Raw genomic sequence first — 21,735 nt, 5'->3', positions numbered from 1 at the left:
CCTGAAGAAGGGGCCTGAGTTGCCTCGAAAGCTTGCATATTGTAATCTTTTTAGTTAGCCAATAAAAGGTGTCATTTTGCTTGGCTTTTCTCTACAGAGGAAAGCAAACAAATCAATAGGGCTGTTTGGCTTTTAAGTATGCGAAGCACCGCCGATACAAAGCTGTTGAAGGCAGCAGCTCACACCCCCTCCGTCAGGAGCAGAGAGAGAGACAGACAGACAGACAGAGAAAAACAAAGTCAAAAATCAATACGTGCCCTTCGAGCTTTTATGTATGCGAAGCACCGTGCAGCATGTCGCTTCAGGAAGCAGCTGCACAGAAGGTAGCAACGTGAAGATAATCTTTCAGAATTTTTAGACGAGCGTCCGTATCGTCTAGGTGTGCGAACAGCCCCCCTGCTCACACCCCCTACGTCAGGATCAGAGAAAGTCAGCGCAAGAGAGAGAAAAGTAAGTTGGGTAGCTTCTCAGCCATCTGCCCATAGCGTCCCTTGTATGAAATCAACTGGGCAAACCAACTGAGGAAGCATGTACCAGAAATTAAAAGACCCATTGTCCGCAGAAATCCACGAACCAGCAAAAAATCTGCGATATATATTTAAATATGCTTACATATAAAATCCGCGATAGAGTGAAGCCGCGAAAGGCGAAGCGCGATATAGCGAGGGATCACTGTACACTTAACGTCAGCATTTTGTCAGTTATTACTATAACATGAATAAAGTTTGTTTTAGTTATGTGTTCAACATTTCTTGCTTCTCATTTTCTGTCATCCTACATTCACCCAGATCATTGTAGGCATGGAACACACATGAAATGTATGTATTCCAAATAATATCTTATTAATCCTATACGATTCCAGACACCTAACTCCCAGATAAAGAGACTTCAGCATCTGACTTGCCTTCAGCTGCCTCGGTAGGGAATGAGTGAGCAGACTGCCTGCTGCAGTTGCTGATTGACACATTTACAAAACACAGATGCTGATGACAAGGTGCGAAGAAATTTAAGATGGCCCGACATTACAACTTTTTTCATAGGCTTCAAGGATTCTAGTGTTTAACAAGCACTCGAACAGGTGTACCTAATAAAGTGGCTGGTGAGTGTAAATTTTACAATAGCAAATTTTACAAACTTAACAGAGTGGCCCTCTGATAAACCAGCCTTTTAAAGCATGTTGTTACAAAAATAAGTTTGTTTAAATGGAAGTATTAGGAATTAACCTCGAATTTACTTATTCAGCGGTACAGATATAATGATGTTTGGATTTTTCAGTTAAGTAAAAAATATAAATTGATTCTCTGACAATGTGTATATGGCAAGATAAGTCAAGTAGTTTATGATTGATGTCATTATTTATAAACCGTATTCTGAAATCACCTCCAATATTATGAACCCCCTATTTGTTGGTACGCTGGGGGATTGCCATCTCTGACACATATTGAAGTTCAACCCCTGCACTGTATTTTGATATTTATGAATGACAATTCTAGTTTACTTAAATTGTAATTGGGTAACTACTTGATGGATATACTACTATTTTAAAGCTGTTGTTATTTACATATTATTGTATTACAGAAAAAATGTACAGTATTGTTCATTTCAAAAATAAGACGTACTTACTAAAAGCCATCGAATGGGATTTCATTTTTTGCTGTGGTATCAAAAGGTATCGACTATCAAACAAGTTCACTGGTATTGGTATCAAATATGAAAATTCTTGTATCGTGACATCCCTGTTACTCACATAAATGTACACAGGAGCCTACACATGAAATTAAATTAAAAATAGAAGATTATTAGTATAAAGTAATAAAATATTAAAAGTAAAATTATTTGTATCAGCATCTCTCAAAGATGGACATTATGAAACATAAGTTTAACATATCAAGCAAAATTTTAGATTGCAGGACAAAACAACTTAATGGAAATATGACTGGGTAAACAACAGTGTAATGAATTGAAAACTCTTTTTGCCATTCTTTGAAGAAAATAAATATGCTAAGAAGTGAGTTATGCCGTTCCAATAAGCAAACCGTTTGTAAAGTAGATCAACTTGGTGCCAACTACAGATGATACAATACATTTAACCCATGACACTATTCATATTGTGATTCATACTTCACGGTTCAGCATTCCCACAATATTATTTATTTTTTCAGTTAAATGTACTTTTTTATTATTTTATTATTAGGCATTCATAAATATTTCACTTACATTAACAGCATCTTAAAAATTAAACTATCAAGTAAAAAGTAATGTACAGCAACATTTTAAAACAAATCGCAATAAGTGTAAGTAGATGAACTGTCCAGAGATATGGGTGCATATGTTGAGTCACAAGTTCTGTGGCAAGTGTCAAGTAGTTGAAGAACAACAACATACTGGATTAAAATAAATGGGTTTCTTTTCCCCCTTTACAGATTCAGCAAAAATATAATTGGTGTAATGTTAATACTTAATTTTTATTACTGCTGTGTTTTCAGAATTGTTTGTTGGCAGCCTCCAAAAGATATACAGTGCAGTACAGTATTCACAGCACATCACTTTTTCCACCTTTTGTTATGTTACAGCCTTATTCGAAAATGGATTAAATTCATGTTTTTCCTCAGAATTCTACACACAACACCCCATAATGACAACGTGAAAAAAGTTTACTTGAGATTTTTGCAAATTTATTAAAAATAAAAAAACTGAGAAATCCCATGTACATAAGTATTCACAGCCTTTGCTCAATACTTTGTCGATGCACCTTTGGCAGCAATTACAGCCTCAAGTCTTTTTGAATATGATGCCACAAGCTTGGCACACCTATCCTTGGCCAGTTTTTGCCCATTCCTCTTTGCAGCACCTCTCAAGCTCCATCAGGTTGGATGGGAAGTGTCGGTGCACAGCCATTTTAAGATCTCTCCAGAGATGTTCAATTGGATTCAAGTCTGGGCTCTGGCTGGGCCACTCAAGGACATTCACAGAGTTGTCCTGAAGCCACTCCTTTGATATCTTGGCTGTGTGCTTAGGGTCGTTGTCCTGCTGAAAGATGAACTGTCGCCCCAGTCTGAGGTCAAGAGTGCTCTGGAGCAGGTTTTCATCCAGGATGTCTCTGTACATTGCTGCAGTCATCTTTCTCTTTATCCTGACTAGTCTCCCAGTTCCTGCCGCTGAAAAACATCCCCACAGCATGATGCCGCCACCACCATGCTTCGCTGTAGGAATGGTGCCAGGTTTCCTCCAAGCGTGACGCCTGGCATTCACACCAAAGAGTTCAATCTTTGTCTCATCAGACCAGGGAATTTTCTTTCTCATGGTCTGAGAGTCCTTCAGGTGCCTTTTGGCAAACTCCAGGCGGGCTGCCATGTGCCTTTTGCTAAGGAGTGGCTTCCGTCTGGCCACTCTACCATACAGGCCTGATTGGTGGATTGCTGCAGAGATGGTTGTCCTTCTGGAAGGTTCTCCTCTCTCCACAGAGGACATCTGGAGCTCTGACAGAGTGACCATCGGGTTCTTGGTCACCTCCCTGACTAAGGCCCTTCTCCCCCGATTGCTCAGTTTAGATGGCCGGCCAGCTCTAGGAAGAGTCCTGGTGGTTTCGAACTTCTTCCACTTACGGATGATGGAGGCCACTGTGCTCATTGGGACCTTCAAAGCAGCAGAAATGTTTCTGTAACCTTCCCCAGATTTGTGCCTCGAGTCAATCCTGTCTCGGAGGTCTACAGACAATTCCTTTGACTTCATGCTTGCTTTGTGCTCTGACATGAACTGTCAACTGTGGGACCTTATATAGACAGGTGTGTGCCTTTCCAAATCATGTCCAATCAACTGAATTTACCACAGGTGGACTCCAATTAAGCTGCAGAAACATCTCAAGGATGATCAGGGGAAACAGGATGCACCTGAGCTCAATTTTGAGCTTCACAGCAAAGGCTGTGAATACTTCTGTACATGTGCTTTCTCAATTTTTTTATTTTTAATAAATCTGCAAAAACCTCAAGTAAACTTTTTTCACATTGTCATTATGGGGTGTTGTGTGTAGAATTCTGAGGAAAAAAATGAATTTAATCCATTTTGGAATAAGGCTGTAACATAACAAAATGTGGAAAAAGTGATGCGCTGTGAATACTTTCCGGATGCACTGTACATAGGTTGAGTTAGCCAAGGATGCTTTTCTGACACTGAAAATGCTCTTCAAAAATGATGATTTTAAAGTTGTAAATGGAAAATCAGAAAAATTGCAGTTTTTTCCCATTATGTTTATTAAGTTACGATCCCGGCTTTTGTTTGGTACAACGAATGGTTAATGGTTTTAATATAAAACAATGGCAAGTTAGGGGTCCCAGGTTCAGGAATGAAACAGAACTGAATCTGGGCAAAATATATTTTTAGGGAGCTGAAAAAGTATACAAAATCTATCGTTAGTAACCTTGTTAACCAAAAAGTAGAGCAGTACAGTAGAAAAATATGTCAGTTTTATAAGTGACAATACAAATTAACAATTAAACGTTTTAAAAACGTGTGGAAATGATCTGCAAGACACATTAAAAATAGAAAAGTATTGCAGCATAGCGTGTCTGGAGTAACACAGCCAAAATTCACTTGAAGACATAATGGAAGAAGTACAATACTTTCTGTAAGAGCCTGTGATAGACCGGGAAGACGGTCACACCTTTGAGTGGCAGAGCCTTAATTGGAACCATTTTAAGTACCTCTCTTTAAAAAAAAAAAAAAAAAAGTGATATTTAGCTTGTCTACCATCATTAGTGCCAAGTGAGGAGGCGTTCAGTCTTACTGGCCAAATTTATGAGGAGCTTTCTCCATGGTGTACATGCAGAAAAGCTGTTCTTCATGCATTATAATGGGAGTATTCATTTGACCATTTTACTTGTATGTTAGCTGCTCTTCACAGTAATTGACTTTTATTGTTTTGTAAACAATATAGAATTTAAGAATACAGTACACCCCTGGGGGGTTATATTCCTAGAGCACCCGCGAATTGTGAAAAACCACACATTTTTTTATAGTTTAAACCCTAAATATGCACCCAAAACACTTTTTTAATTTAATTTCAAACTCAGCTTAATACATTACCTAAAAAAAAAAAAGAATGTACAGTAATCCCTCCTCCATCGCGGGGGTTGCGTTACAGAGCCACCCGCGAAATAGGAAAATCCGCGAAGTAGAAACCATATGTTTATATGGTTATTTTTAGAATGTCATGCTTGGGTCACAGATTTGCGCAGAAACACAGGAGGCTGTAGAGAGACAGGAACGTTATTCAAACACTGCAAACAAACATTTGTCTCTTTTTCAAAAGTTTAAACTGTGCTCCATGACAAGACAGAGATGACAGTTCTGTCTCACAATTAAAAGAATGCAAACATATCTTCCTTTTCAAAGGAGTGCAAAGCAAGCAGTCAATAAAAAAAACCAATAGGGCTTTTTGGCTTTTAAGTATGCGAAGCACCGCCGGTACAAAGCTGTTGAAGGCAGCAGCTCACACCCCCTCTGTCAGGAGCAGAGAGAGAGAGAGAGAGATAGAGAGAGAGATAAAAAATCAATACGTGCCCTTTGAGCTTTTAAGTATGCGAAGCTCCGTGCAGCATGTCCTTCAGGAAGCAGCTGCACACAGCCCCCCTGCTCACACCCCCCTACGTCAGCGCAAGAGAGAGAGAGAGAGAGAGAGAGAAAGTAAGTTGGGTAGCTTCTCAGCCATCTGCCAATAGCGTCCCTTGTATGAAATCAACTGGGCAAACCAACTGAGGAAGTATGTACCAGAAATTAAAAGACCCATTGTCCGCAGAAACCCGCGAAGCAGCGAAAAATCCGCGATATATATTTAAATATGCTTACATATAAAATCCGCGATGGAGTGAAGCCGCGAAAGGCGAAGCGCGATATAGCGAGGGATCACTGTAAAGGTAAACCTGTATACTGTACTGCTATGTCTCCCGCAGTGCTAGAATGTAAAATACCGATGTTACCGCTATGTGTACAGTACTGTAATTCATGCAAGTGCGTTTTCATTGCCAGAAGCCTTAGAAGGTGCAGGGAGTTTCGGCGGCATCTGGGGGCTTTAACCCTTAAACTGCCGCATACTTGGGGGTTAATTCATCCCTGGACTCCAAATACGTTTTTGCTGCACTTTAAGTAAATGTCACAATTCACAATGAAAAAGTGAAATTTTAATAGAACACTTTTTTTCATGCAAAGAGCATCACAATTACTGCAACACTGATCATTTTACACACTGCTAATGAACTGTAAAAATTATTTAAAAAAACTACTGGAACAGTATGTACAAGATGCAACTGACGCCATGGATGAAATTAAGTAAATCACCGAGCCAACTGCGCTTGAACTGGCAGCATGCAAGCACATAGAGGTAAACGCAGGCTAGTGTAGCGGCTCAATCCCAGAGACAGTGAGGCTGCAGGGTGTCACGCTTGGGTTACAGAATTGCACAGAAACACAGGAGATTTTAGAGACAGGAAGTTTATTCAAACACTTCAAACAAACATGTCTCTTTTAGAAGTAAAACAAGCTCAGTATTCAGTTAGTTATCGATTTAAAAGAATAGGCAAACATCATAGGGGAGCACAACGGGAGCGGGCCCTGCAACAGGAGCAGAGGATGTCTGGGGGAGGAGAGACAAAAAAAAAAGCAATCGGCCAAAAAGGACAGGCGCTGTTCAGGCTTTTAAGTATGCGTAGCGTTGTGCGAGAAGTATATCATGCTACAGAGCAGCCGCAAGTAAGGGAGCAATGTGAAAGTAGTCTATCTGCGTTTTTCAGCCGCAAGTAAGGGAGCAATGTGAAAGTAGTCTATCTGCGTTTTTTAATAGGAATTTTTTGAGGAGATTCCGTGTCTTCTAGAGTTGCATTCAGCCCCCCTGCTCACAAGGGGCTGGCAGTGGTCATGAGCTGGCTGCTTAACGAATGTACGACACTGCCTGATGAGCTCCTGCGTGCTCGCAAGTGGCACTGGGAAACAACTATAGCTGCTTGTGACGGTTTAAGGGTTAAGAGGAACAAAACGGAAAACACAAGAACATTCAGCTGGAGATGCATCACAGTCAATCAGCAGCAAGGAGAAATGATTAATGCTGTAGCGGTCCGGTGCCGCTAAGATTCACACCATCGAGAAGACAGTGATTTATTTATTTTTATGGGAGAGATTCCAGGGACACACAAAAAAAAAAAACAGAAACAAAAAATAAAAACAAAGCTCAGCTCATTATTTAGCAACATATTACAGTCCCCCAACCCCCCCCCCCCTTTTTTTTTAATGTCATGGTTGTGTCATGTATGTGGCACAGAGGTTACAATTGTCACACCAGATAATTTGACATGGAGATTAGCCTAGATTTAAATGTTTTATAACATAATTCTCCATATCTGTGATTTAGCATCATCAATATTTGTTGTGGAGTTCATGCTTTGAATGCTGTAGTAACAAATCCATGTCATGTTAGACTGATAAGGTTATTTTCACCTTTCTTTGGGTGGTTTTGGTTTTTTTTTTTTGCTCCTTATCCCTAGCCTTTGCAGCTCAGTTGTTAACAGGATCAGTTGTACATTAGAACATACTTGTGAATTTTAAATTTTGTCAATGCTTTTTGACGACCACAGGTTTCTAAACTTAGTAGGAAGTGTAGAAGCCCTTGCTTTCAGTGACTTTGACATACGGGCAAACACAGTAGGTATTATTTAAGGTATTATATATAACTTTGTCTTCAATTATCTTCCAGAAATTCTAAATCAGGTTCATTTCAAGACTCTGGGCTATCTATTTAATCACTCCAGTGTTCTCTGCTTCTAAGAATTTCTTCACTGATTTTGCAGAGTGGAATGGGGCATTGTCATATATAAAAATCGCTGGCTGATGCTCGCAGGATTTGAACCACATGCAGCTAAAGAAGTTTAATATACATATTAGTCTTCACCTTGCCATGTAGCTGTATGACAGGTGTAACTCCTGCTGCCGAGAAAATCCTCAACACCACAACACTTCCTCCTCTGAATTTTACTGACTTCTTCATACATTTTGGGTTCAGTCTTTCACAGATTCAACAACAAATATAATGTTTCTCAACTGAACCAACTGCATTAAACTTGCTTTCATTACTCAAATGACTTGGACCAGCTCACCTTAGTCTACACAGAATGCTTCTCAGCAAAGGCTAGTCTAGCTTTTTTTTTTCTCTTCTTGCTAATGAAAAGCTTGGTCACTGTAGAGTTGGCCTTCAGTCCTTATTCTCTAAGATGTCATGACACTGTATGTTAAAATAATTTTTGCCCTTTTCAGAAATGAATTGGCGAGCTATTCCAGCTGTGGTGTTGAACTGAAGCCCTGATAGTTTCTGCTTATCATACTGTTTTCTTGTGTATTTACATGAGGGACTGAATGATTTTGTTTCTTTGTACCACCATATCATCAATATTTGTGAAGCTATGCTATTGGAATTTACAGTGACTGAGAAAGTCATCCCATTCCCTTTCATCTGAAGAACCTGGTATTGCACTGTATTGCAGTTATCCTAGAGTGGCACACCATCTTGTAAAATACCTACCAATGTTGATTATTTGGTTAGTGTTGCCTGGTAGTTCAAGACATTGCCTGAGTATTTGTTCTGTAATTTTGTTTACTGACTACCTTCAGTTATCTTGTTTAAATGATTTATTTTGTTATTTTCAATAGTTTTCACTGATGAAATATGTTCCTTCTATTTATGCCAAGATAACATTCAGTTTGGATAAGCAGTGACTTTGTAAATTGCAAAAATGTATTTTGCTCACTAGTCGATAGTTTTCACTGATGAAATATGTTCCTTCTATTTATGCCAAGATAACATTCAGTTTGGATAAGCAGTGACTTTGTAAATTGCAAAAATGTATTTTGCTCACTAGTGTATATTAAATATTGTATTTGTTTCTGTACTTCTTTGTGATATTTTCCTGATAGCTGTGGAAAAGAATCTAAAAATGTGGGAGGAGATGAAGAACAGTAGTGAGTATGGACAAAGCTGCTGTATGAGAGCGAAGATTGATATGAACTCCAACAATGGCTGCATGAGAGATCCCACACTGTATCGCTGCAAGAATCAGCCACATCCTCGGACTGGAAGCAAGTACAGGTTAATGACACTAATTATGAGACTTTTCAGTTTATGCTTGCTTAGTATTCTTTACCAAGACCTATGGAGATCTAAAAATGTGACTAGCAAAAGCAAGTCAAAAAACATTTAGGATATGCAACACACAACCTGTAAAAATATTGTATCTTTGTTTTGTTTTTTTTCTTCTTCAAAGATATTTACTAAGTTACACATAACAAAAGATTGCAAGTTGACAGTGGAGGTGAGGAAACCAGAAGCTGCTGTTAACACCATTTATTGAAGAAACACACTTCTGGAGGTTCACTGTTATTTGTAAAGAGCAAAGTCACAGTTCAGCTATCCTAGGCTTTACTAACTTCTTTTGAACTACTGGGCACTCTGGTTCCATATGCCAGAAGTTGATGTACAAACAGTACATATGACTGTAGTAAAATATAAGGGTCAAGTCTAGCGATTGATTCAATAGGTTCCCAGTTTCTTTTGTCACAGTAGCAGTAGCACCAAATTCCACAACAGTGCACTGAGAAGATAAATAGAAAAGAATGTGATCAACAACAACTGGTAATGACTATCACACTTTTGAGCAAATGACAGACTCCCTTGTAACATGAACAGTATAATTTGTAATAATTGTTTGCAAAATTAATGTAACAGGTTTGCTTAGTTTTAATGTTGAGAATTATGAAGAATGTGTGTCTTTGAAATCCCTTCATGGCTTGGATTTAAATCCAGCCTAAAAACTAATTTGGTTTTTGCATTTTTTGTCATAGGGATTTTCACTAAGTGTTTAAGTATACAATATGTTATGTCTTTTTTTTATGCTGCTAAAGTTTAAATACTCGTCGTAAATTGTAATGCTACAAACACAAGAGGATGCTCAAATAAATTATATACATTTTACGCAAATGAGGATTTTTACAAAATTAAGTAATATAAAATTTATCCAGGAAACATCTTAGTTGTTGTCAGAAAACCTTGGACTGACCTGTTGAGTTTTGGATATTACACAAAACAAAAGCTTCATCAGATGTCAGGAAGTGTAGAGTTTACCATGCCCCTCTGTGGCCTGTGAGAGGAGTTAATTCATCCTAAGTGCTATTAATTTACATTTCATTAGTTGTTTGTATTTTAAAAATACTTGTAAGTTTGTGATGTTGCAGGTGAGTTCATATTTGCAGGGTTGTTAGCATATAAATGTTCTCTATAGATTAACACTGTACACATTTCATAATAATAATCTTTGGCAGGCAGTGTGGTTTAGTGGTTAAGGTTTTAGACTTCAATCCCTGAGATTATGGGTTCAAATCCCACTACTGACACTGTGTGACCATCAGCAAGTCACTTCACCTGCCCATGCTTCAATTGGAAAAGCAAAAGAAGTGTAACCATTTGTATCATAAATGTTGTAAGTCTCCTTGGAAAAAGATATCAGACAAATAAGTAAATGTGAATTATGAAATTGATTGAATTGAGTCCTGGGAAGTAAAACTATAAATTGTCTCTTTTTTTCCTGTAGAGTATACCCAACATATGATTTTGCTTGCCCAATTGTTGACAGCATTGAAGGTGTAACACATGCTCTGAGGACTACAGAGTATCATGACCGTGATGAGCAGTTCTACTGGTTGATAGATGCTTTGGGGATTCGCAAGCCCTACATCTGGGAATATGCCCGGCTCAATCTTAACAACACTGTGTTGTCTAAGAGGAAACTCACCTGGTTTGTGGATCAAGGGCTTGTGGATGGCTGGTAGGACATGCATGCATTTTACTTAGTTTGCAGACCAACTGTTTCAGACTAGTGTGATAGTTTGCAATTTTCCATGATTTATGATGGCCACCTTCATGAAGTCTTTTTAAGCTAATAGAGATTAATGACTTAATTGGAAATTTGTGCAAAATACAAAAAAATGCATTTTTATTCATTTTCTTTGTTGTTATTTGAACCTAAAAAATCATGGTAGCAACTATTAATAGGTTTGTGACTCCGTAGTAAATATGTTTTTATTACAGTCAGTACAGCATGAGGGTGGCCCATACTGTAACTCCCTTACATCCCCAAAAACTGAAGAAAAAATTAATAGTTTGCTGTTTTCCTGCACTGTGGGAAGTTGTGGTGCAAGAATGACTTGATGCATGCCCTGCCTCATTCCATGTCTCTCACTTTTAGAGAGGTCAGCTAAGGGCATTTTATAGTATGTGGAATGGCACTATATATAATGGTTTGAAATGTGTCTCATACTTAAGACAAGGTTGTACTGTATGTTTTAAAGTTATAATACATCCAGAATGACCAAAGATTCACATAACCCACCCACCCGAGAGATAGTGTTTTATTTATTTTGTTTAGGGTTGGAAGGGCAGTATCAAGCTCCAAAGCAAACTTTCAAATTCTAGCCACGTAAATAGCCAGAATGGCATTCAACTGCTGTTGTCAATCAGACTCGGGTTAAAAATAATGATATGATTTAGATGTAGTTGCATTTATTCAGATTGTTTTATACAGATTGTACGAGGATGGTAATATGCATATATTTAATGTTATTATACACTAGCTTTGCTACTCACCTAAGACTGGTTGAAATCTAAGTAATCACCGTAGACCTCAGTGTTAATGTTTGCAATGTTTCACTAATTAGAATGTATTTTTGTAAATTTTGCAAAATCTTCTTTACAATCCCGAATTTCCATTACAGATTTGTTGTTTAGATGTGGTAATTGGGGAGGCCATGGAAGTCATTTGACTTTATCTTGATATTCATTACATCACTTTTAAATTAGTTTAGCAGTGTGTATAAAGGCATTAGATAGATAGATCTTTATTATCATCCTGGAATAGGGAACCATGAGGAGGTGGCAGTGCTTGTAATGTAGAGTGTATTCCTATGTAACCATACAGAGTAATCATCAAATCTAATGACTCCCACCAGGTAGCTGCCTCTGCTATTATAGAGCCAACACCAAGTTTATTAGCTGGTAGTTGACATTGTGGGAAGAAGGTATTCTTTAGCTTTTTCCAAGCATAAACCTGTCTGGATGTAGGAAATAAGGGGTACAAGATTCTTCAGAACATGCTAAGTTTTTCCATTGCTCAAGGGTCAGGTTTTATTTGTCTTACCCCAAGATGTCTATCTTTGTGTGCTGACCTTGAATACAAGTAGTTTCTGATTGGCAGCACTTTTTAATAAGTTATGACTTTGTGAATTTTTGTGGTAATTTTTGTATTTTTGTGGTATTTGTCAATTACTCGAGTGACTTCATCCATTGTCGTTGCTGAGCTTTCACTTGAAAATATTATTTTTCTTTGTCAGTGCAGGTTGTCTACAGTATGTCTGACATATGGTTTTATTACTTTTGCAAGTGTTCCCATTAACACATAAAATCATTTTGACTTTTTGTGAACAATGAAACTGCAGTTCTGGTGTTGACTTCTTGACCTGTCTGTAATTTTTGAAGTTGCCTTATGTTCTGAAAATCACATACCAAAATCAAACTTCTTTTATAGCTGACAGAAACTGCTAAATGGGCATTAATCCATTTGTAACTGCAATTTAGTTCAGTTGAACTACTTTTTTCATGTTAGATTTCCATTATTTTGTCCACACTCTGTATCTGTTTTAAATACACTTGTTTCTCTTCTTCCATTGGCTGTCAATTAAATATCATTCTCCTGCCTCTGAAGAAAATGTTAAGTGAAAAGTGTGAATTTGAGTGCTTTTTTTTTTTTTTTGTAACCACAAGACCTCCGACATAACAGCAACTAAATGTTGTTTGTATCTTGAATGAGATGCTTTGAAAAAATTGTGAAAGAAATTATTTTTTATTTTTGTTAATCAATGTGCACTTTGTATAACCAGTCTCAAATTTTCAGGGATGATCCACGGTTCCCAACTGTCCGAGGTGTTCTGCGCAGAGGTATGACTGTTGAAGGGCTTAAGCAGTTTATTGCAGCTCAGGTAAGAAATTGAATTTTTTTAGATGCAATAACAAACAATTTTTATTTTCATGTGTCCCAAAAAGGAAACTCCATTAATCTTGACTAATTACTGCCAGTTTTGCTTCCATTAATAAATCATCAATATTCCAGACACTAAGATTATATATTAATTCTTTATCCCGTCTTTTTAGTTGGTCTTAGCCAAACAATGTCTAGATGTTCTCCATTAGTCTACATTTTATGTTTGAATCTGTGTAAAATAAGTTTTATTTTTCTAATTAATAGCATGAGAGAAGGTGTTATTAACCTGACACTTTAGCACCACAATTCTTACTTGACAGTAGAATTACCAAAGCCTACCAAAAAACTTGTAAAATTGGCCCACCTTAAATCTGTTCGCACCTCTCCATTCAGCATCTTCCGTATTGTAAGTGTGTCAATAAGCCCAAGCAGCAAGCAACCTGCTATCCCATCCTCCCACTGCTGCAGTAACGGCAAAAACTCACTCCGCTCAAGCCTTGATTATCTGGGAGTATGGAACCTATTGGCTAAATAATACATCGCTATTTGGAACTCATGCATTTCGTGTGTGTTCCGTGTTTACAAAGATCTATTTAAGTGTAGGATGACAGGAAATGTAAGAAATGTTGAACACATACCTAAAAGACAAACTTTTTTTATGTTTTAGTACTAACGACAAAATTTTGACATGAAGTGCATAGTGTGTGAAGACTGAAGTCCAAATATCAAATAAGCACTTTCACAAAAGGTACAAATATAACAGAACAAGTGTGGTTTTATTCAAGACTATAACCGAAGGAAAAGAAATCAAATCTGGTTATTGTGGTTTGTTGTCGCTACTTCTTTGGTAGTACAGTGGTAAAAACTGCTGACTCCTATTCAAAAGGTCATGTGTTCGAGCCTTCCTGCATCCCAAAACAAACATCTTCAGTAGTGAGCTGCTCTTACTGTTACTATTATACAATAAAAACTTACTTTTGATTTGAGTCTGTAGCAGCTGGTGTAAATATATGGTACTTGTAAAGGTTAGCTTTTTTTTTTTTTTTTTTGTTTTATTATTCAGTTTTATTCTCTCAGTCTCATTCAGGCTTGCCCCAATCTGACACTGCTGTTTTCAAATAAAGACATGCTATACCAGAGGTGAACTCTGATAAGGATGAGGGCTCTACTTCTGAGAAAGAGAACATAAACCCTTCCCACAAGAAATGTCCACTCACATATAAGAACAACGCAGCTGTACCAGGCGTAAAGATGAAAGATGGCACAGTTGATGTGCAGCAACAGGTCGGGCATCATCCTACCAGTCAGTCTGCCCCACACATGTCCTTCAATGAAACGGCATGGCTTACAGAGCTCGCCAACTTATCATGCAAGTCCTGTTTGTAATTATGTTTTGTGATGGTCTTCACATAAGAAACATTTATATGTTACTTATATAAAAGCCAGATCGAATGTTATTTACTTATCTTCCTACAGCATAAAGTCACAAGTACACTGCAGAGTTTCCTGTGTTTGATTGACAAGGGCATGCTAACAAATTGCACGTGTAATGCCATGAAAAATGCCTGCTGACACTTCAGTATACGAGCAATGGTACGAGAATGCAATCAGACTTCTTTTTTGGGCACATACACCATCTAGATCTAAACACTAGTGTGGAGAGTTGCTTGCGTACTGAAGAGTGTATAGCTGCAGGTGGAAGCTCCCATCACACTTTTGCCGTCACTGTACTTTGTATATAAAAGTCAGATTGAATGTTATATACCTTGATTTATTTACTTATGTTCCTACAGCGTAAAGTCACAAGTAGACTGCAGAGCTTCTTCTGTTTGATCGATACGGACATACCAACACAGTACGTGTGTACTGAAGTGACTTTAGCTGCAGTGAATAAAAGCACATTTGTTCTGTTATATTTGTACCTTTTCTGAAAGTGCTTATTTGATATTAGACTTAAGTCTTCACACATTATACACTTCATGTCAAAATTTTGTCGTTAGTACTAAAACATGAAAAAAGTTTGTCTTTTAGGTATGTATTCAACATTTCTTGCATTTCCTGTCATCCTACACTTAGATCTTTGTAGACACGGTGTTCCAAATAACAATATAATTTTTAGCCTATACAGCTCTAGGTACTTCACTCTCTGATAAACAAGGCTTGCGGTGGGAGGATGGGATAGCAGGCTGCTTGGGCTTATTGACACATTTACAACACAAAAGACGCAGACGGAGAGGTGCGAACGGATTTAAGGTGGGCCAGTTTTTTCGTAAGCTTTGAGTTGCGAAATGTAAACAAAGGCAAGATGGCATTGACATCTCACAAGGGAGCGAAGCGAGTGCAGAAAAGAAAACACTCAGCAGACGATGTTTTGCGCATTATTGCGGAGTCTGACTCTGATTTTTCAGAATCGGATTTTATTGACAGTGATCAGGAGATCGAGCGAGAAGCCGGCATCAGCTGATCGGACACCAGCCGATGCCGCGCCAGCTGATCCGCTGCCAGCTGAGCGCATTCGTGCAGCCGATGCATATTCGGCAAGGTTCGCGTGGGAGGAATACACAGTCATTGATCCGTGGGAGCCGAACTGGCTACCGGACTTCACAAGACGGCAAGGCTTGCTGTTGGACACGACAGATCACCAGCTGCTGGACTACTTCAGGCTGCTCTTTCCTGATGCTGCTTTTCAGCTACTGTCAGACGAGACAAACAGGTAGGCAGAGAAATTTTTTGAATCGCGGGCTGCGCTTGCATCGCATTCTCGTTTTTCAAAGTGGAAACCCACAACAAAAGACGAGATGAAGGGCGTTGTGGCATTACAAATAGAGATGGGACAGAACTGGTGATATAACTTCAGGGAGCATTGGTCCAAACGTGCTTTGTCCCCTGGTGGCTTTGGACAGGTTATGCAGCGTGATGATAAGTACGTGATGCTGCAAAGTTTTATTCAGTTCTGTAATAAACAGAAGCAAATCCCAAGGGGTGAGCCAGGCTATAACGCCATGCATAAAGTTTAGCCCCTGCTTGACATTGTGGAACCAACATAGAAACAGTTTTATCAACCTGGCCGTGATTTGTCTGTGCATGAATCTATGATAAAATAAAAGGGATGCCATTTTTTCTGCAAATATATGCCAGACAAGCCCATAAAGTATGGCATAAAGGATTTTGTACTGGCAGAAGCAAACACTGGTTTCTGCCTGAAAGTAATTACATATACAGGAAAGTATTTCTTTCAAAGACAGAACTGTCCCTTGACAAGTCAGGTTGTGCTGGAGCTGCTTCTGGGCTATGAACATTTGGGTCATGTTGTGTATATTTGGACAATTTTTATACATGCCCAGAATTGTTCATGGAGCTACAGAGCAGAGGAATTGGAGCTTGTGGCACAGTGAGGATGAACAGGAGACACATGGCTTCACAGCTGATGCCAGACAGGCTGAAGATGAAAAAAGGTGACAATACGGTTTTGATGCGGGCATAAAACTTGGTGGCAGTGGCATGGCACGATGGCAAACGGGTGACTTGTCTCTCTACAGTACACACTAACAATATATGTGAGAAAGTGCAGCAACAGATAATTGAAAAGTAGGCACCAAAGCAACACATATTGTAAGCAGTGCAATGTGGCAATGACTGAAATTGGCTGCTTTGAGCGAGATCAGACTTTGCAGGACTTTGCTGTGTAAATTGTATGTGAAATCATATAGTATGCAGGCTCATATAACAAGCAAGACAGTAACATTTGTCAAAAGTAAATATTTTTTGTTGATATATGTTAAACAATTGCTTTGTGTTCTTTTTTTAAAAAATGTTAGTTTTTGGAAAAATATTCAGCCCTGAGAGAAAAGAAACAAAAAAAAAATTAGCCTTAAAAGAGTTAATATATGCAAGTGCTGATAAAGATATATTCAACCACATTGTTAGGATGACAGCAGACGCCGCTCCGATCCACCTGTTGGTCTTCTGTTCCTTCTCTCACTCATGAACAAGATCCTGAGATAATTGGAATCCCCTGCTTGAAGCAGCAGCTCATCCCCACCTGGAGCGGACACTCCATAGTTTGCCAGCTGAGAACTATGACCTCCGACTCAGAGGTTCTGATTCTCATTGCAGCTGCTTTTCACTCAACCATAAACTGCCCAGTGCATGTCTAAAGTCATAGCTCAATGAAGCTAGCAGGACCACAACATCTGCAAAATCCAGAGATGCAATCCTTTGGACACTGAACCGGGCACCTTCCACTTCTTGGCTATACATAAATTCTGTCCATAAAAAATTGTGAATAGAATCAGTGACAAAGTGCAGTCCTGGTAGGAACGAATTTGACTGACTGCTTGCAATGTGAACCAAACTTTTCACTCTGGTTGTGCAGGGACTGAATAGCCTGCATCAGCTGGCGTGATACCGTGCACTCTCGAGGCAACCCCCACAGAACACCTAAAGAGTTGTATGCCTTTTCTGAGTCCACAAAGCACTTCTAGACTGGTTGGGCATACTTCTATGAACCCTCCGGAATCCCTGTGAGGTTAAAACTGGTCTAGTTTTTGCACGCCTGGACTGAAATCGGTATTGTTCCCCCTGAATCTGAGATGTGGCCAACAGCCAGGTTTTCTTTTCCAGAACCCTGGCATAGGTCTTCCCAGGGAGGCTGAGGAATATGAACCCACTAAAGTAGGGTCCATCCCTTCTCCAGTAGTTTAGTTCCAGAGCCTGTGCTGTGTATTGAGGTGAGCCTGACTATATCTAGATTGCACTTGCCTACCTCCTGCACTAGCTTGAGTTTCTTTCCCACCATATAGGTCACATTTCATGTTCCTAGAGTCAGTTTTGATGGTCACGGATTGGTCTGCCAAGGCAACTGCCTTTTATTCCCACCCAAGCCACAATTTCCATTAAGGGTTCCTGAGGAGGACCCTTATGGCTCCTCTTGCAGGTTGTGGGCTCTCTGAAGGATGAACCCATGTTACTCCTTTGAGCTGTGCTCATCAGTGTCCCATACCTAGAAACAATTTGCCTTGGGTGACCCCACCAGAGCAAATTCCTTAGACAACATAGCTCCAGGGATAATTAGGACACACAAACTCTTCCCACGATAAGGTGGTGATTCACTGAGAGGATGTGTGTTCATCCCTTTGTGGCTATTCAGCCTTCAGTGTGAAATGTTGGTTAATCAACCAACTTAAAATATATTATTAATCATTTACTATGCACCTGTTGGATAAAGGAAATTGTCTACCATCTTGCAGTGCTGTGGAAAGCATTGAACAGTAATAAGTTAGTTTTGGGAGTCAAATCTAAATCAAATCTAAAAAGAAAAACTAAACATATGTAAAGAATTTGAAGTTAGTAGGCAAAATGACTTGCAATGTTAGAAAAGAAAGAGAAGTCTAAAGTTAACTGTAAATTATTGAAAAGCAAAAAAGCTGAAAGTGTTTTTAATATGCTTAAAAAGAAATAATAAAGAAAAACAAAGCAAATAACACAGTAGCAAAGCCAAACCAAAGCTCATATTTCCTAGTCTTTGCTTTGTAAAAGAACAGTTTCTGAGATTACCACTAAAGGGGAAAATATTGTAGATGTTCTGTGATTTGTCACATGATTAATTGTGGTATTGTTAACATTTTACCACTTTTGTCTTATTTTTACCTCTCACTATTTTTACAAATCCATTAAAAGATGTAAAATGTTTCTGGCATTCCTTGAAGATAACTGGATTAGAACTTCAGATAAAAATGTCACAGATAGGAAACTTGTATATATTTGTTCATCAATGGGTTAAAATTAAAACCAGTTTTTAATAAGTATAAAAGTATGATAAGTGTGAAAGTTATATTTTATGTAAATAACCTGTTACATTTCATGTTTAATTTCTCTTACATTCTTTTACAAATAGAGTTCATGAGAGAATTAACTTCAATAATACCAAGTGAGCAAGGGCACTATAGCACATGAACAGTTATGGGCTTGGTATGTCTTCATAGGAAATAATGGAGATTTGATTGTTTCCATTAAAGTATGAATATTTAAATGTGGGTCAAATATTTTGGAAGCTACAGATACCTTCCCATATCAGTTAAGCAAAAATAACAGTGACAATGTACCGGATTTTTTGCACCATAAGACGCACCTGACCATTAGACGCACCTAGGTTTAGAGGAGGAAAACAAGAAAAAAAATATTCTGAACCAAATGGTGCACTAATATGTTTAATAAAATAGAGCAGAATAATATTTCAACCATGTAAATTCAACAGCGGTATTAAGAAACATCATCACTGTCATTAACAAATAAGGAGAGACTTTAAGGTTCAAGCATTCTTCTAATTTTATGGAAACCCCAAGAACTCCTCATCGCTAGTGTCAGAATTTATTAAGCTCAGTTGCTCACAATCACTTTGCAGCATCACGTACCTATCATCACGCGACATAACCTGTCCAAAGCCACCAGGGGACAAAGCACGTTTGGACCAATACTCCCTGAAGTTATATCGCCAGTCTAGTCCCATCTATATTTGTAATGCCACAAAGCCCTTCATCTCGTGTTTTGTTGTGGGTTTCCAGTTTGAAAAATGAGAATGCGGTGCAAGCACAGCCCTCGATTCAAAAAATTGCTCTGCATACCTGTTTGTCTTGTCTGACAGTAGCTGAAAGGCAGCTTCAGGAAAGAACAGCCTGAAGTAGTCCAGCGGCTGGTAATCTATCGAGTCCAGAGTCCAACTCAGTGATAATGCGCTTCGCTCCCTCATGAGATGTAGACGCTATCTTGCCTTTGTTTATATTTGTTTAGATTTCGCAACTCACGCACACGCAAGGATTAGATGCCGAGTCAATGAGTCTAACATTCCTCCAAGCACAGAGGGAATGCCTGTAACGTAACAGTGAGTTTTGTCGCCCTCTAGCCCTGGATGTCGACTTTTGTCAGGTATTACACATCATGGTCTGTGATGCAATATTCGCACCATAAGACGCACAGACATTTCCAACCTTCTTTTGGGGAAAAAAAAGTGCGTCTTATGGTGCAAAAAATACGGTAATTTTGCCACAAAAGTGTATTTATGGAAAAGTCATGCACCGAAATTGTTTAATTCTAATTGTTTGTTTCACCTTTGTTCACAAAGCTTGTTTTTACTTGGGCCAGATTTACGCTTCTAGAGGAAGTGATCAAGGAGTCTGCAAAATATTAAGTGCATGTACAGTAGTTAATATATTGTCACCTGAAAAATTTGTATGAAAAGTGTAGGTTATGAACAGATGTGTCTGCTTGGTCTTCACAAAGTATCACAGGACTGCTCAGACTTTCTACTACTCTGACATCATTTCACATCAAAACGGTACTGACCCTATCAGCCATCAGTTAACTTCTAGTTCTCATGTAGTCTTTGCTCTAAATGTACGATGGATTCCGTGCACCACTTAAATGTTTTACATATTGCCTGTCAACTTTTTACTTACCTTTTTATCATTCAAGTATATTATATATATTATTGTAAGTCACATTGCTGCCATTTTATATACTTAGCTTAAAAAAATAATAAAAAAACTTATCTGCATGTGAGTGCAGATACTTAGATGAAAATAATGAAGTTAAAATTGTTAGCAATTGTATATTAATACTGTATTTTGAAGTATACTAAATATTTAAAAGTATGTAAAGAAAATCAATAATTGATGGCAGGCTTTATTTTATGTAAAGCTTTTATGTAAAGTATTGAAATCAGTCAGTTATTTTCTAATCTGCCTATTCCTGAACTGGGAAGTGAACCCAGGTCTCCTTACTGTGAGGCAGCAGCACTGCCCCTGTAAATATCTATTCATCATTGCTGAAGCACAGTCATTTATGTTGCTTTATAAGTTTAAATGTGTGCTGTATCTGTTACTCACTTCTAAGTCTGACCTTATGATATGATTGTAATAGACGTTGATCATAAAAAATTGGCAAATTTCAACAATTTGTTTAGCTTCCTTCAAAAAACATAAATGCATGATGATGCACAGAAAATATAATTTCTTGTTTTGCATTTATTTTAAAATTGTCTGAAATTATTAAAATGTTCTCTTACTACTTAAGAGAATAAATGTCTCATATTTAAAGAAATGTCATGTGATTTTAACAAAAGCTATACATGTTAAGGATTTTGTTATACTCCAAAATTATTAATTTACTTGGAGATATTGCCATAAATTGAACTTTTAGAAGGTAATAGTACTGATTCAAATATGAAATAATAGACTTGTTTTCTAAATTTGCTTTTTAGTTTTCTTGCTGTCCTAACACTTCAATTTACAGGGATGCGTATTGATATTTTGTCTTTTAAATGAGCCACATTATATTTAAAGTGTGGAATTGAAGGGTATATGTAAAATACTCCTTATCAGGGTATTATTTTTTAGCTTGTCTATCATTAAATCCTTATTTAACATCTCATCAGTGACAAACTATAAACTTGTGTTCCTTAAAAAAAAGTAAAACTACTAAAAAAATTTTTCAATGTGTTGTTTCCAGGGTGGGTCAAGATCTGTTGTGAATATGGAGTGGGACAAGATCTGGGCATTCAATAAAAAGGTATTTAATGTTTAACAAAATTCCTTTCTAAATGGGAAATCAAATCTGCAGTGATAAACCCTTTGTAGTTAATTTTTGAGTGATTTTTTTTTTGTATCAAGTA

General features: G+C 38.0%; 1 protein-coding gene across 2 annotated transcripts in view; it reads left to right on the top strand.

Annotated features, from left to right (window-relative positions):
* The window catches only part of eprs1 (glutamyl-prolyl-tRNA synthetase 1), a 208,488-nt gene that overhangs the window by 54,455 nt on the left and 132,298 nt on the right, over positions 1-21,735 (top strand). For both annotated transcript variants that reach the window (XM_028797360.2, XM_051925007.1), the window contains exons 9-12: positions 8,956-9,127; positions 10,626-10,859; positions 12,981-13,065; positions 21,573-21,632. In XM_028797360.2, the coding sequence (XP_028653193.2) occupies positions 8,956-9,127; positions 10,626-10,859; positions 12,981-13,065; positions 21,573-21,632 (551 nt within the window). The remainder of the gene's footprint in view (positions 1-8,955; positions 9,128-10,625; positions 10,860-12,980; positions 13,066-21,572; positions 21,633-21,735) is intronic.

The sequence above is a fragment of the Erpetoichthys calabaricus genome, chromosome 3 (assembly GCF_900747795.2).
Source record: "Erpetoichthys calabaricus chromosome 3, fErpCal1.3, whole genome shotgun sequence".
In the NCBI taxonomy this organism is placed as follows: Eukaryota; Metazoa; Chordata; class Cladistia; order Polypteriformes; family Polypteridae; genus Erpetoichthys; species Erpetoichthys calabaricus.
This window is presented reverse-complemented; position numbering and strand designations above follow the sequence as displayed.